Source organism: Paralichthys olivaceus, chromosome 8 (genome assembly GCF_024713975.1).
Source record: "Paralichthys olivaceus isolate ysfri-2021 chromosome 8, ASM2471397v2, whole genome shotgun sequence".
Taxonomy (NCBI): Eukaryota; Metazoa; Chordata; class Actinopteri; order Pleuronectiformes; family Paralichthyidae; genus Paralichthys; species Paralichthys olivaceus.
In genome coordinates, this window is record NC_091100.1 from 1,848,134 (window position 1) to 1,863,673 (window position 15,540).

The window sequence follows — 15,540 nt, forward strand, 5'->3', positions numbered from 1 at the left end:
ACAAACATCAGTGTGTATTTATTTATTGTTTTGTGCAAATACTTAAAAAAGGAAATGACTTCATTTGGCAGCAAAGCAGCAGTGGTGTTCAGGAGACGACAGTTTGTCTTTGGCCGTTTCCAAGAGGGTTCAACCAGAGACATTCATCCCAGTGAATCCTGAGGGGACATGTGCGACGCAGCAGGAACCAGGAGTTCATCAGGGGTTTTTTTGGTGACATTTCAGATAAATCTAAATATTTTCGACCTTCTTATGTTAGAACTGTTTATGAGGTTGGGTTCTGGACCCTGTGCAGAACCCGTCTCTCTTTTTCTTTTCCTCACACATTCAGCCGTCAGTATCGCCGGGCAGACCGTTCTCTCGTTCTATTTTATGTTCCTGTTCTCCTTCTTGTATGTAAATCATTCTGTAATGTGTCTCGGTGCAGGGGAAGGAAGGGGAAATGGTTAGGGTTGCCAGGGTTTCTTGCTTTGCCCTTGCTGGTCTGGTATGTGTCTGAAGCGTTGCTTGTCGCCATAAAAACAACCTGTTGTCCGCCAATAGAAGCACTCGTGTCCATTTACAGGCGCCGTCGGTCTGGACCTGCACGGTCAGAACCAGAGGAGGTTATTGGTGTATTTGAACACATTTGTATGATTTGAGTTTCATAATAAATTCACTCTTGTGACTTCTGCATCATGAGTGAGTTCCTCAGTACCCTGTGGAAGCTGAGCTCTGTGTTCCTGCAGCACTGAAGCTGGTGTTGGTCCTTTGTGTGGAGGGCAGAGTCCGCTGGATCCAACGGTCCGGGTACCTCATCACCAGCTTGGTGCTCCCTAGCTCCACCCCCTGGCCAGGAGGACACATGGACATTATATAATGTCTATAGAGGCACAAGAACAGGACGATGGCCGGGACCGTGACATTCAAACTCTTCATTTCAGAACAGCTCAGACCCTAGAAATGTTTAACTCAATGTTAAAGGCCCAATTTTTCTCACTGACTTTAACTTTAAGTCGAGTTTGAGACCTGGATTTTATCTGTTAGTGTTCCAATATTTTCATTCTCAAACATCTATGATGTCATATTGTATTTTCTTATTATTCCCTGTTCTATATATATAATTTATATTCTTTTATATATGTATTATATGTACTTTCAGCACTTTGATTGTTGTTTTTTCTACATGAATAAACTTTGCTCTCCTGAAGCGAGCCTGTCCGTCACTCACCTGCAGCTTCTCTAGGGCCCTGGCAGCCATGTTGGTGTTCTTGAAGTTGACGAAGGCACAGAAGCGTTCGTGAAGAACTCTGATGCTCTCTATCTCACCAAAACTGTAAACATGGAAACACAGAGTATCTACCCTCCAGCAGAGAAGTGTGGTATACCAAAAACATTGACCAGTTCTTATAATACTGCGAGCAGAGATAAACCTGCTACTTTTGCTACTACTACAAGTACTTTAACTATAACAACACAGCAGTACTACCTCAGAACTACCTACAAAAGAACTGCTGTTGTAACTACTAAAATTCTACTGCTGCTGCAGCAACTACTACTATCTACTGTCTTTACTGAATACACTTTTATAACTTTAGTTTTAATGTCATGCTCATGATGGTACCACCATTTCTCATTATCCTGCAAAACCATCTTCTTTCTAGATTTTATCAGTATGTTTTACCTACCTGTGATGCCTCGTCTTAAAAATGCAGATGTCTTTAAAATGCTGCTCTAATGGAACCTGCTCTGATGTGTTTACTACATCATTATATATAAGTGCCGGTGCTCACTTCAGTGCACGAGGGAGACACATTGACTGTTAACAAAGATGTCGACATCTCCACTTCCTCCCACTATCCAGAAATGAAGCTCAAACATCCCAGACACGAACGCTGCCATCTTGACATCATTTGGAGTCACAGTCTGCAGTTTAGTGATCAGGGGCTGGAACCAGAGTATCTATGACCTATACTCCCGCCAGGCACCAGGGGGCAATTTGGCTCCACTTTCTTTAGTTACAGTTGTAACAATCAGCCGGCTTTTTGTTTAGACAATGACTTACACTATATGGACAAAGGTATTGGGACACACCTCCTAATCATCGAATTCACTCGTCCTTTTGCCACTGGTTAGTTCCAGTGAAGGAAAATCTTAATACTTCATCGAGATGTTTTGGACAATTCTATGGAACAGTTTGAGGAAGGCCCTTTTCTCTCCCTGCATGACTCTGCCCCCTGCACAAAGTAAGGTCCGTAAAGACCTCAACCCCACTGGACACCTTTTGGAAGAACTAGGCCCTCTCGTCCAACATCAGTGTCTTACCTTACAAATGATCTTCTGGATGAACGGGCAAACACACTAATGGCTATAGATTTAAAATGGGAGTCGTCCCAATACCTTTGTCCATATAGTGTAACTGTAACAATAACGATAATAGTTACTGATTGCATAACCTTAATCCAAACCGAGCCTTTAAACATGTCGTCACCTTACATTATGTTATGGGAGGGTACTTTATGTCCCCACAACATAAGTAATGACTGGATCACAAACATGCACACATATTGATTTTACATTTTGAAGAGATCCCAGAGGTCTTTCTCTGTAACTTCTAATGTAATGTTCCCAACCCACAGAGAGCGACAGCTTCTGGAAAACAGAGGAGGAAAAGAAAGGAAGAAAGAAGGCGGTAGAAATGGGGAGGGGGGAAACAAGGGAAGGCAATGAACGGGAGGAGAAAGTCATGGATCACAGGAGATGAAAATAAACAGAAAGAGACATCATCATTTTTACTACCCAAAGAGACTGTGTATATTCTACATTGTACAAGATTATTTTAAATAAAATACAAACGAATACAACGTAACAACATTTAATATCTTCGCCACACTAGCAACATATTCTGTTTTTAGTTTTTTTTAATTTCTAAATAACGATGGTGTGATTATGAGTAATGTTCATAAACATAAAACCTACCCACTCTGATCCTGCAGAGATGTTTGCTTCAGTGCTGGAAGAATAAACAGAAAATAGAGGATGTCAGATATCGTCGAGATGTATTTAAAAAGGTTCCTTCCTGTGGTCTGCTGCAATTTATACATTTTTTTGAGGCTGGAACAGTATGAAGCATAGACTGTAGACTGGGCAGAAGCAACCATCTTTTAGAAAATCTATCTGACGGAAATGGAGGCAGGTTTTAAGACCTATACAGGAGCCAGCCACCAGGGGGCTCTCGAAATGCTGTGGCTTCACTTTCGGGAGCACTCATGTTGACCACTTTAACATCATATTAATAAACTTAATTTGCAACAGCTGGTTCCTGGATAAGCCCCCCCATTAGGAAACGAAGAGCAGTGATGCCTCTCTGGACAGGCTCTTACCTTTGGCCTCAGGGGAGTTGAGGATGCCCTGAACCGTGTTGAACTTCTGCAGCAGCAGTTTACTCTGCTCTTCCTCGAAACCCATATCCTGCGGAACAGAAAAGAGTCTAATTTTGAAACTGAAAAAGACAAAAATTTCATCATGCATCTATCTTTTTAAATATATATATATATATATATATATATATCAAGACATTTGGAGAAGGACAAGAATCATCTCTGACCATCTGTTTCAATGTGTGCAAGTGTGGGATCTGAGATGTTTAAACCTGAGATACTGACTCATGTGTGTGTATTTAAAAAGATATCATGTGATTGATTGATGGTTGTGGTGGGAGCGGGAGTCGGAGGTTTCTCAGTGTTTGTCTGTGAACCAGGAAACGAGGCACATTGAGTGAGGACGCAAAAGCGGTAAATGTTCACTAAATGACTTGTCATTTTGAGATGGTCCTTCATACGTGGCCCAGGACTCATTTGCATTCACACAGTTGAAAGTATTCGGCCACATTGATCCTAGATCATCTACGAAATGTGCAGCTCTCACCATGAGCTGCAGAATCCGACAGGTAACAAGTTTACTGGACGCCTCCTTAATGTGCTGATCCAACTTTAACACCTGCTCCATGGCCTTCTCCGCCTCATTGTACCGCTGCAATGTGACACACACACACACACACACACACACACACACACACACACACACACACACACACACACACACACACACACACACACACACACAGTGGTATCCAACCCCCAATATATCGAGTGCTTTCTGGTCTATTTGACTCTAAATTGACTAAATGAACATCAGCCTTGTTGAAGAAGACTAGAGACTGAGACATGAACTCCTGAGGACAAAGTTTACTGACGTTATAAAGTGAGAAGTACAGTTGTGTTCTCAGAGACTTCTATAGAAACAACCAGTGGAGTCGCCCCCTGCTGGTCATTAGAGAGAATACAGTTTTCAGGCACTTATCAGACCCAGAGTTAACGTCCACTTAAATTCACAGTCTATGCTTGAACAGCAGGTGCTGACCTTTAACCCCATCAAAGCGCAACCCTTACGGAAGAATCCCTTCGGCCAATCGGGAGCCAGCTCAATGGACCTCTGAGCGTCCTTTAGGGCCGAGGAGTACTGCTCCAGACACAAGTAACAGTAAGAGCGATTTCCGTAGAACCTGAGAGATGAAAGAAAGACACGTTGAGACTCAAACTCTGAGTTAGTCTTTCTCGAAAGTGAAACTGTGGGAGACCAGAGGAAGATGAGGAGACGTCCTGGTTACTAAAGTTTAGTTCACAGCTCACCTGTGGTCCTTAGGGTCACAGTAGATGGCTTCTGAAAACATGTGTACTGCCTGGCTGTACTGGCCTCGCCCAAACATCTGAATGCCTTGTTCTGGATAGTGTGTACGCACGCGCACCCGCACCCGCACACACACACACACACACACACACACACACACACACACACACACACACACACACACACACACTTCTTTTATTAAACTGTATCTGATAATAAAGCTGCATTGACTTGCATACGAACACTCGCGATGTGGAAACAAGGCAATAGAATGAATCACCACAGAGGGCGCTGTTGCTCATTAAAAGTTACATAGGTGGATTCACCTGTCAGAGACTCTCCCCTCCTCTTCATTTCTTCTGTGTTCTCCCCCTGCAGTCAGATCAGTTACAGTGCTACAGTGATCACAATGCTGTTTTCATTGGTTTCTACATCTTCAGTGAAAAGCTGTTTCCAGTGCTTGATAATCTACAAGATATTTGGGGGGGGTTGTCCCGTGTGTTCGTACCTGGCTGCTCCTGGCCTCGTTCTCCTTGTTCTCTCTGGTGATCTGTAGCCCTCTGCTCTTCAGGCCTTTGAGCTTGATGTGGCTGGCGGCGTTAGCCACAAATGCACTGCTGACGTCCCACTCTGGCTCCTGCAACAGCAACAAGTAACACAAGGAACTCAATACAGCAGACTCAAAATGTGAAAAACAGGCCTGTGGCCTGAACTATGAAGGAACCCAGGATATGTTTTCTTTACATGGATGAAAATCACATTTTATCACAGATTAATTCAATAACATTTTTTTCTATTTTGAATGAATGGGTGAAATAATAAGCCAGCCTGGCTACAACCCATCTCCTCTGACGTCCTGTGGGGCAACTTGCAGTTGTTTTTGTTCTCTGTAGTCATGAGGCCTGGGACTGTTTCAGGGTTGCACTTGTTTGAGGGACGAACCGCGGTCCATGACTCCTCCTCTTTGTATTCCTCCTCACTGTTGCTCTCCGTCACAGCTCCTCCTGACGCTTCTTCCTGTTACATGTTGAAAGCATAATTATAATCAAAGCAATTCCACGACAGGCCCTTTTTCAGACTGTGCCTGAAACGTTACCTCCCTGGCAACTTTTGGGACGGATGTAAAAGCTTCAATAACACAAGATAAGAAGACAGAAGTCATTTAGGCGTGTGAGGTCTCACCTGCTCCAAAGCATCTTCCATCCTCTCCTCTCTCTCCAGTTTCTTCCGCTCTTTCTGCCTCTGAAAGGAGAACATGGACACGGTGGCTGTGGGATGGAACACAGACACGGATGGACACGGGTGTGGAAGCAGTCGTGCGGTTGGGTGTGGCATGAACAGTGATGAAGAGAGGGTGGTATAAGGTGTAAAGACGGGTGCGGTGATGTGTAGAATGTGGTTCAGTTAGCAGATGAAATAAAACAGCAGCTGCACAACATGTGGACAACACAGATCTACAATTACAGTTTTGTGTCATTTAGTTGTTCTGACAACAATTTGAATGTTTTGATAGTTTTCGTAGTTCTGTATATTAAACTTTTGCCTCAACAGAAATTTCTTTTACTGAAAACTGCTTTTTTTTCCTTTTTGTGGTTTATTTTGTTGAGTTGTTTAAAAAATAGAAGAAACGCTCCTCTTCCTGCAGGAGCCTGATGGTCCTCAGGTAGATTCCCCTCACCTGGTCCGGCTGCACTTTATAAGCTGGTGGCAGCCAGAGTCCCTCTCTTCACTCTTCCACAGTGTTTGGTTTGAGCTTTCATTTAAATGTACATTTTAATTCTTCAAAATAAACCAATTTTAAGTTCAAACTCATGTGTGGTCTTTCTTACTTTGTCCAGCCTTGAGCCAGGTTGTGACAAGTCGTCCTCCAATTTTTTTTTTTGTATCTATCAACTACTTGCTGTCCTTGAATTATAATTTATTATTTTTGGCAGATTCCAAACCTGAGTTTTGTTTTCATGTCCAGTCATGCAGGTTTCTTTTTACTCACTTTCCTCTTTGCTCTCCTCCTTTCCGCTCTCCTCTTTGCCCTTTCCTTCTCATCCAGACCCTCCTCATTTTTCACTGTGACCTGTTTCAAGACACAGCAACATGCATGCAACAATAATTCAGGTCACAACAGCCACATCTTCTTGAATCTGTGCTTGAAATTATTAAACATCAGAATTTGTTGCTGGAGTTTAGGAGCGCAGCAATAATCATGAGAGAGAGAAACTAGCCCTTGAGATAAAAATCTTATGAGGAAATATTAGTTTGTATGTCTGAAGAAAAGTTGGCACCTTTTGAATGGATCTCTATCATAACGCCCAGTGGTCATTAGTGATACTGCATCTCAAGGTGAATTATGAGGCTATGAGATAAGAAAAATGTGCCTGCAGGTGAGAAAACTGCACATTTTTACACACACATGGTCTGTATAATATTCATATAACTGAGTACACAATGAGTTTATACATAATTTACCTCTGAGCTTTGGCCTTTTCTTCCGTCTGCTGGGTCAGAAGCACCATCCTGAGCCTCCAGCTCCTCCTCACCTGGCCCATCTGAACACACACACGCACACATGCACGCACACAGACGCACACAGACGCACACAGACGCACACAGACGCACACAGACGCACACACTCATGAAGGGATGAGACATGAGGCCTGAAAGAGTAAGATATTCTGGCAGTACGTTAAACGCAGCTCTTTAAAGACTGTTTGTTTCGTGTGTGTGTTTCCCATGCAAACTGGACAGGTGATCTTGTGGCAGCTTGTGGATGATGCAAACATCTCGTTCTGAGGTTCCTGCTTCTGTTTCTGAGTAGTACAAATATTCCACTTTATGGGCAGCGATTTAGCCAAACCACAAATATTCAACTAAAAGCCCACTCAGTCAAATAATGGGCATTAGACAAATAATGACAGGGATGTGGTCTGTTTAGGGGCATGAAGCATATTCAGCACTTTGAAGGCTGATCAATGTGAGTGATGTTTCTGTGTCTCACTCACCAGCATGAGCAGCTGTTTCTTAAAGAGTGACAATAAATGTCCCACAATGCACCACTGCAATAAACATGAATAATGTAGGTGGAGGCAGCTCTATAAACTCTAAAGAGTCATACATGTGATGCTAGTTCCGTCTTCATTTGATTAAACTGAAAAACATGCAAATGATAAATAAGTTCCACCTGAAGTCACATACATCTGTTAGGAGAACACACGAGATGTGAATCAAGCCGTCAATATGGATTTTAATGCCCGATATTAGGGTATTAAAAAAGGGTTTGATACCAATAAATCTGCCAATATACATATTCAAATGAACCCTCATGACAAAGAAATGTAATTGAGTTTTGATATTTTACAGTTTAACTGTACACTTTATTATAAACAACTATTAGTAAAAAGAAAAAAACAAATACAACTTGAATTAAGAAAATAAACTTTGTTTTAATAATGTAAATATAATGCACATATGTTCTGCAATTTCACAAGCCAACCAATTCAGCTACTTTCGGCTATTTAGAGTGACGAGCAGTCACAGGAATGAGAGATGAGAAGTTTTTGCAGAGAGTAAACTGTACGGTCGTGAGCCAACATTCTTTTCGACCTCAAACACACGATGTTGACAGATGAAATGGGAGGGGAGAAAACTCTGCCCAGGAATAGACCGTCCGTTCAGAAGCTTTTGGAATTTGCAGAAACTGAATCTGTTTGGCATTAGGAGACACAACACCACCTGATTCACAGCAAGACTCGAGGCAGGTGAGGAGGAGGGAGAACCGGAGAGGGCAGGAGGGAGGATGTTTGTGAGGCTACAACAAGCGTCCTCATTCATCCATATATGGCAAATTACAGGTTTTCTGAACATTAGAGGATATAAACCTTTTCAAGTAATAACCCAAATCAAAATGATAAACCTGGATACGAGCAGAATATGTCACATTTAAATTAAATGTCATATTAACCTTCAAAGAACTAGAACTCCCACCCAGTCAAATGAGGTCACTGTGACCTTTGACCTATGACCACTCACATCTAATTAATTCATTTCCTAGTCCAAGTGACAACTCAAAAACACCCTTTCACAGAAACATTCATAAAAATGTATTTTCGGTCAGATTTGACTTTGAATTTCTTCTATCAGCTTTTCAGAGCTATGTTATTAGCTATGCTATATGTTATTTTCACTGTCGGTCACCTTTGAAACTTTTGTGAGAACACGATATATTAATCATCTAATTATTTGGCGGATAAAGAATTCTGTGTATAAGTTATAAGGTGCTGCATTCTAAGTAAATTACACACGAATATTGAATTTTCTGTTTTCCCAGAGCTTCTCCTCATCTTTTATTCTGCATGTACTGTAAACAAAAAGAAGAAAACTGGAAACAATAATGAGAGGGAGGTGTGTTAACATGGGAGTGTGTTCTGAAACAGTCAGAGCCGCTCGTTCTGGCAGCCTTGAACAACAACTCATTTCACCAGAGGTGGTTTTCATTTCAAACAGAAACACATGCTTTATAACACGCAGCTCATTCTTGATTATTTTTCCCCCTCAACATTTTTGCAGCTGAAACAAAACAGCAGATATGAAGCCTTTCTAAATTGTCATTTGAAAAACAAAATATTACCTTCTATTAAATCACAGTACATCACAATACTAAAGAAAACAGCAGGTCCCTTGACATAATGCAGATTATGTATGACCTCACATGCACGTACTGTTCTTCAGCCGGTGGAAAACTGGCAAGTATTTGTGTATTTTTTGTTGTCTTTTACAGTTTCCATGGTTTTAATCTGCTGAGTAAATATTACAAACCTGAACTGAATGAAAACATGGTCATCGTGGACGTATCTGTTCATCATCTGGAAGCAGCAACATAAGAATCAATTTTGGATCCTTATTTACTATTGTGGTGAATTCTGTTGATAGCTGTGGGACGTCTATTACAATCTAAACAATATGGGGTTGTAATCGTGATCAGAAATACTGCGGTTCACAGATTGGTTTGGAGAGCTACGTGTTTAAATGTGTTCACTCTAAGGAATCATGATAAGTTAAACTTTTAAACTTTGAGTATAGGTCTTTGAATTAAGAGTATTTTTCTTATCATTCACAAAGTCAATTCTAGATGGGTACTGATGTGAATTGTCCTACAGCCAATGTAGACTTACACAGACGAGTCAGTTTGGTCCATGTTTCATGTTCATACCCCGTCACTGTCCGAACGCTGTTTGACCCAATGTCTTGAAGGTTTCAAGAGAAAACCTGAGAGAAACAACTTGTCGGGACAAAGTGAAGAAAACCACTGGACTGAAATTGTAAATCTGCATCCACACCAAAGCCTTCTCCCCTGTGTCATGCCCCACCCCTCCACAAAACGGTTTCGTAGCTTTTTCGTAATCCTTCTTGACGATCAATAAACCACCAAACAAATGGACAGGGGTGAAACATCACGGTAACTGTATGAACTCTCGAATGATTTCTGGTTTGTCCTAAAAATGTCTACGTACAAAGCACAGAAAAAAAACACAAGTTCATTTGTTATATAAATGGCGGCAACAACAACATTCAAAGTGTTTCCATCCCTCGCCCCGTCTGTCTCTCATTAGCTAAATAACTTCAAGGACAAGAAATCTCAAGGCTGACGAGTGACCGTGGTGAACTGTATCATCCACCCTTTGGCCACACACACAGACACACAGACAGACACACACACACAGACACGGCACAACCAGCACACAGAGAAAAACAAAAACCAACACGTGAAAGTAGAAGGTCTGAACTGCACACTGACAGAAAAACAAAACGATGACTGATGTTTACAAAGACGCAGATTTACACCTGTGCTTCTCATAGACTGTAAAATAATCCCCCTTCCATGTTAGCGGATGGGACATGGACCAAACTAAAAAGTCAATGTAGGCTTAAAATACATTTGTCACGATTGGTCGGCAGGACCTCGATACCGCGGCTCCATGTGCAAGAGGGCGGCGTTCGTATCTGGGATTTTTTTGGCTTCGTTTCAAGGAAGTGAACGTGTGTCATCCATCTTTATTTACACGTTTCTGATTTGAGTTTTAAAGGATGAAAGATTTGTTCCTTTGCTGCATTTTTCCAGATGTGAGTAAATATAACCTTGACTCAACATCTGTTTCTACAGCTTATTAAAGTTAAAAACATAGACCTTAGGGTTTGTTTGAGATTTAGACGTTGCATTAAAAAATAATTCTTAATTATAGTTCTATATGCTTTGTTGTATTTGTGTTTTCTTTATATCTGTATTGATTTATAATAAAGTTTATGATTATTCTGTATTTCATCCAATGTATGGGTATCAGGCACTTTTAATGATTTTATTTGGGGTTTCAGAGAAGGTGGCTGCAGTAAAACATCTTATTCGTAACCAGACTGTTATCACACAGTATCTTTGCACAGGTTTCAGTCCAGGATTCTTTCTGACTCATAATACTTCTTGTAATATTCAGTCTCATGCTGTGTGTTGTCGTCTCAGTGCAGGTTTATGTAACGCTAACTTGTGGTTTGGCCAACATTTCAATTAATCAACCTTACGTGAACGCCAGAGTTATATTTATTCAGGGCTGACCAGTGATGTGAAGCTGTGGTCAAACCAGTTTCTGTACATTCTTGCAGGGTAACTGGACAAGTCATTAGCCAGTCAAATACTTTCAGCTGGACTGCAACAGAGGGACCAGCCCTGTGAACATAAATATCACCACTGATGAATCTCACCACTGGGCAACTGAAACCACATGACTCAGTTATGAAGCTACACCATTGGTCTCTTTGCTGTGTGCTGGAGTTTCCCCATGTCTGTTGCTCTTTCAAAATTAATTAGCACTTACCGCTTCTTTTACAACATCAGGAGACATTTACAGACAGTGTTGCTACGTGCTGCTACGTGTTGCTATCTGTTGCTAAGTGTTGTAGTGTTGCTAACGTTGTCTTGTGAGTACAAGGTCAGACAATGTGTAACTAGTGTGCAATATATCCTATTTTCATATTAAAGTCTCTACCATATTTTACCATTTTTATTAATATTTGATTTATTCAATTGTCTATTTATTCAGTTTCATTTATTGTATACATGCTGCTAAGTGGATGGAATCATTATGTATATAAGTGACAAAAAAGAATGGTTCTAAATAGATTTAGATCCATTTTAGCAAATTAAATGATAATGAAGTCAGTGATGGAAATAATGGTCTTATTAAACTGTAAATAAAGGCGGGACGACATGACAGATCCCAAAATTGAAGCCAAATCTGATTGAATGCCCCCTGGTGGCAGGCTGCAGTGTTAGTCATAAACCAGCTTCCGACAAGTTAGCAGTTCCAACATGTACCCAAATAAAACATTTAAGTAGACTACATCTTATTCTGAATGGACCACAAAATGAAGCCAAAGCATCTCTATCGCCCCCTGGTGGGCGGCTGCAGTATAGGTCACCTCCTCCATGTTAGCAGATTGTTGTCGGGTTGGTGAATCTAAACATGCTCACTAACTCAACCAATGAACCGGGCTCAGATTCATTTGTTCAATCAAGAATTAAAACCCAAAGAACCACAACGAGAGCAGAACTGAAATTGTTCCAAATAAAAGGGTTGAATGATGAACTATATAGCATTAATTATTTGATGTTTTCACAAAAAAAAATAAAAACCAGACTAATTGGTCAAAATTCTAAATCTATTACCAAGAGGACGGAGCTTCAGACATAAGAGCAACACCCTGCCTGAGGAAATACAGCGGCTGAGTTAGTGGCTTCCTTTGAATCAAAGCTAGAAACTTTTGTCGTACTAAATTCCCTGACGTTAGCTAGGGCCTGGTATCGCAGCACAGTAGATGGCGCTGATGCCCCTTGTATGGCAGCCCCCTACCAATAAAGCAAATAACGAAGAAGAAGAAGCTAATTCTAGTTTTCATGCTCTTATTATTTCATTTATTCTGTTTCTTAATTTGTTTGATGTTATTTATAGTTTTCACTTGTGTTTATTTTATTAGTGAAGCTATATAATGTAGTTTTATTACATTTTTGAAGCCACAAAAGTTAATTTATCTGTACTAGCATTAGCTGTTGACAGTATTTAGTCGTTAGCAGAAGACAACGTGTGTCCCTTTAGACTGAGACACTGGACAGGACGTCCTGTGGCCCGTGGTGGACATTTCTAACATGTTTTCACTCGGTACTTAAAGTTTAAACCTGGATTATAACTCGTCAGATGGAGCTCAGATGTGAAATCACACTTCTAACTCCTGTCACCAACTTGTTGCTAAGAGTGTTCCGGTGGAGGAGCGGAGCCTGGCGGAGCTTCGGGGCTTCACTCACCGCCTCCTAAGCCCAGCAGCCGGCACAGATCTCTGGTGAACTTCATCAGCTCTCACCGCTCCACATTCTCCGGAGACACTCCCGGTGGACTCCAACCTGCAACACCGGGCGACACGACCGGTCCCCGGGCTTCTTGTGGCACTGACACGTCCCCGGTGGAGCCGCCGGTTAACGCGAGGAGTCTCCGGTGATTCCGTCACCGCCGTTAGCGACGCTTAGTACACTTCCGGTAAAGGCTTTCAACAATAAAACCATGACGGGCAGAATTTAAAGACAACTTCCGGTTGTTACCATCAAAATAAAACCACAAGAGGACTGAAGTTTAATATCGAATGAATTAGGATTTAAAGAATAAACACATTTATTATTTACACTGAACTCTTAATGCTCTGAAACCAAATTATTATCTTTCTTTGTTTTATTATATTATATTTTATTCAATTTCAATTTATCTTATTTTATGTTTTTCGAGACAAGAGTTTAAAAACAAATCCTGATTATATTAAAAACTTGAATTGATTACTTTCTCTGCTGTACCTTTACTTTCTTTATCAAATTGTATTTATTAAACTCATCACTGTTCAGAATCTGAATTTTACCTTTGTTTTGTCTTATTTTTTATATTGTTATCATTATTTCAGCCCTCTTTGAGATTATATTAAAAACAAAACTCCCATATAAATCTTTATTTTCTAATTCAACAATATCCAATTTGTTAAACTTATCACCACTCTCTTGCTGTATTTTAGTTTGTTATTTTACTATATTTTCTTGTTCTATATATTTAATGTACTTACAGAGCATAACTCAAACCATACTTCCTCAACAACACCTTTATTTTCTTGATGTACTCTTACTGTTCTGAAACTTTATAGTATAAATAATGAGTGTAATAAAGATAACTCCCAATTAAATCTCTCTTTACTCAATTACAAACTCTTGTTCTCCTGTGCCTTTGCATTTCTATGTCTACATTTTGTTGCATTGTTTAAGTCTAATATATTGGCTGTTATCTTTCTTAACACTTTAATTGATCCCTATAAAAATATCTATAATTTTACATGTATATGTAACTGAAAATACTTGAGTTTAGTTGATTCAATCAAAATTGATAAATTCTAAGTAATATGAATTAGTACAGATGCAGGTGAGCTAAATGCAAAAAAGCTCAAATGCATTTACAGGAAAAGTTTAAATTTTCACAGAGATTTTTCTTTTAAGGAAATTCTTTCAGAAATCCAAGATGCTTGTATACTCAGCAGTTTCAGAACTTTGTCTCTATTTTCACACAAGGGGCAAAGTGAACAGTCTTGCCAAGAAATGAAAAATATCCTGGGAACATCAGGCTGTCAGACATCTGGTATTTCCTGGCAAGTTGACCCACTTACAACTGGAGAGCAGTGTTCTCTCGTCTGGATGGAATGAATGCATGTGGGTACAAATACACTAAGATCACAGTGAACTGAAACTCCACCAGATTGTGTGGTAATATTACACATGTGACAGTGTAGTGAGGAGGCTTGAGATAGACAAAAAAGATTATATTCATTGACATTATTTGTGCAACGCTGTTCTGTTTTATGAATAAACGCCCTAAAAGAGAAGCCAAAGTGTCTTGGTCACCCCCTGGTGGCTAGCTGCAATACAAACTGCACCTCCTCCACGTTAGCATATGGGACATGGGCCAGACTAAAAAGCCAGAGAGCGTACACGTTAAATAAATGATGGTGATGTATGTTCTTCTCACACATATTTGGATATACAGGTGCAATCAGAAATATTCCATTTTTACCAATGGTTTGGTTTTAGATGAGTCCTAGTCACTTGGGTAACAAAGAAAATGTTGATTTAAAACATTACTCTATAACCGTCCATACAATCTTTGTGGGGTTGAATATTTCTAATTGCAGCTGTAAATAAATACTATGCTGTATGTATGTGCACACACACATATACATATGTGTATAGTGTATATAGTTTAATGTATGTGTATATATACATACACTATACACACATATATATATATATATATATATATATATATATATACAAATACACTAAGATATATATATATACGTTATGGTATCTGTAGTGCCTAGACATCATTCAGGTCAATAGATTTACTGAATGAAATATCTGGTTTAATTTGTTAATATTCTAAAATGCTGGCCCCTACTTCTGCTATTATGATTATGATTATGATTATTATAATCATTGTTGCTATAATTATCATTATTATCACCATTATCTTAATAATAGTAAAATTTTAATAGTATTATCTTTATTATCATGATAATTTCATAATAAGAATAATATATTTAGTGTTCTTGTTAGAATTATTATTCGTCCTGTGAGTAAATCAAATGTCAGATGATCAGTAGATAATAAAAACACAAACACCTGCTGTCACACAAACAACGCTCCAATCCCTCCTGCTGTAATACTGACTGGCAGCTCGCTGCACCAATCGGAGCCCGCTGCCTCACCGGTCTGGACCAATCACGTAGCTCCTCGGCTGAACAGGGCGTGTT

The 15,540-nt window shown here is 40.0% G+C and overlaps 1 protein-coding gene across 2 annotated transcripts; it reads right to left on the reverse strand.

Moving 5' to 3' along the window:
- Positions 1-7: 7 nt before the first annotated feature.
- On the reverse strand, positions 8-14,936 carry LOC109642840 (stress-induced-phosphoprotein 1-like). Of its 2 annotated transcripts, none has more exons than XM_069529798.1 (16): positions 13,010-14,936; positions 7,132-7,211; positions 6,659-6,739; positions 5,851-5,910; positions 5,611-5,685; positions 5,177-5,305; positions 4,995-5,040; positions 4,671-4,761; positions 4,402-4,543; positions 3,907-4,011; positions 3,363-3,450; positions 2,959-2,992; positions 2,557-2,631; positions 1,211-1,313; positions 698-862; positions 8-582 (listed from the first exon to the last, which is right to left on the reverse strand). In XM_069529798.1, exons 1-16 carry the CDS (start codon positions 13,053-13,055, stop codon positions 328-330), a joined length of 1,575 nt encoding a protein of 524 aa, XP_069385899.1. In that variant the 5' UTR covers positions 13,056-14,936; the 3' UTR covers positions 8-327. The 2 variants fall into 2 exon arrangements, with proteins under 2 accessions (XP_069385899.1, XP_069385900.1); XM_069529799.1 differs by having other exon boundaries at positions 698-828; positions 5,177-5,304; positions 5,508-5,685; positions 13,010-13,443.
- Between the last annotated feature and the right edge of the window lie 604 nt (positions 14,937-15,540).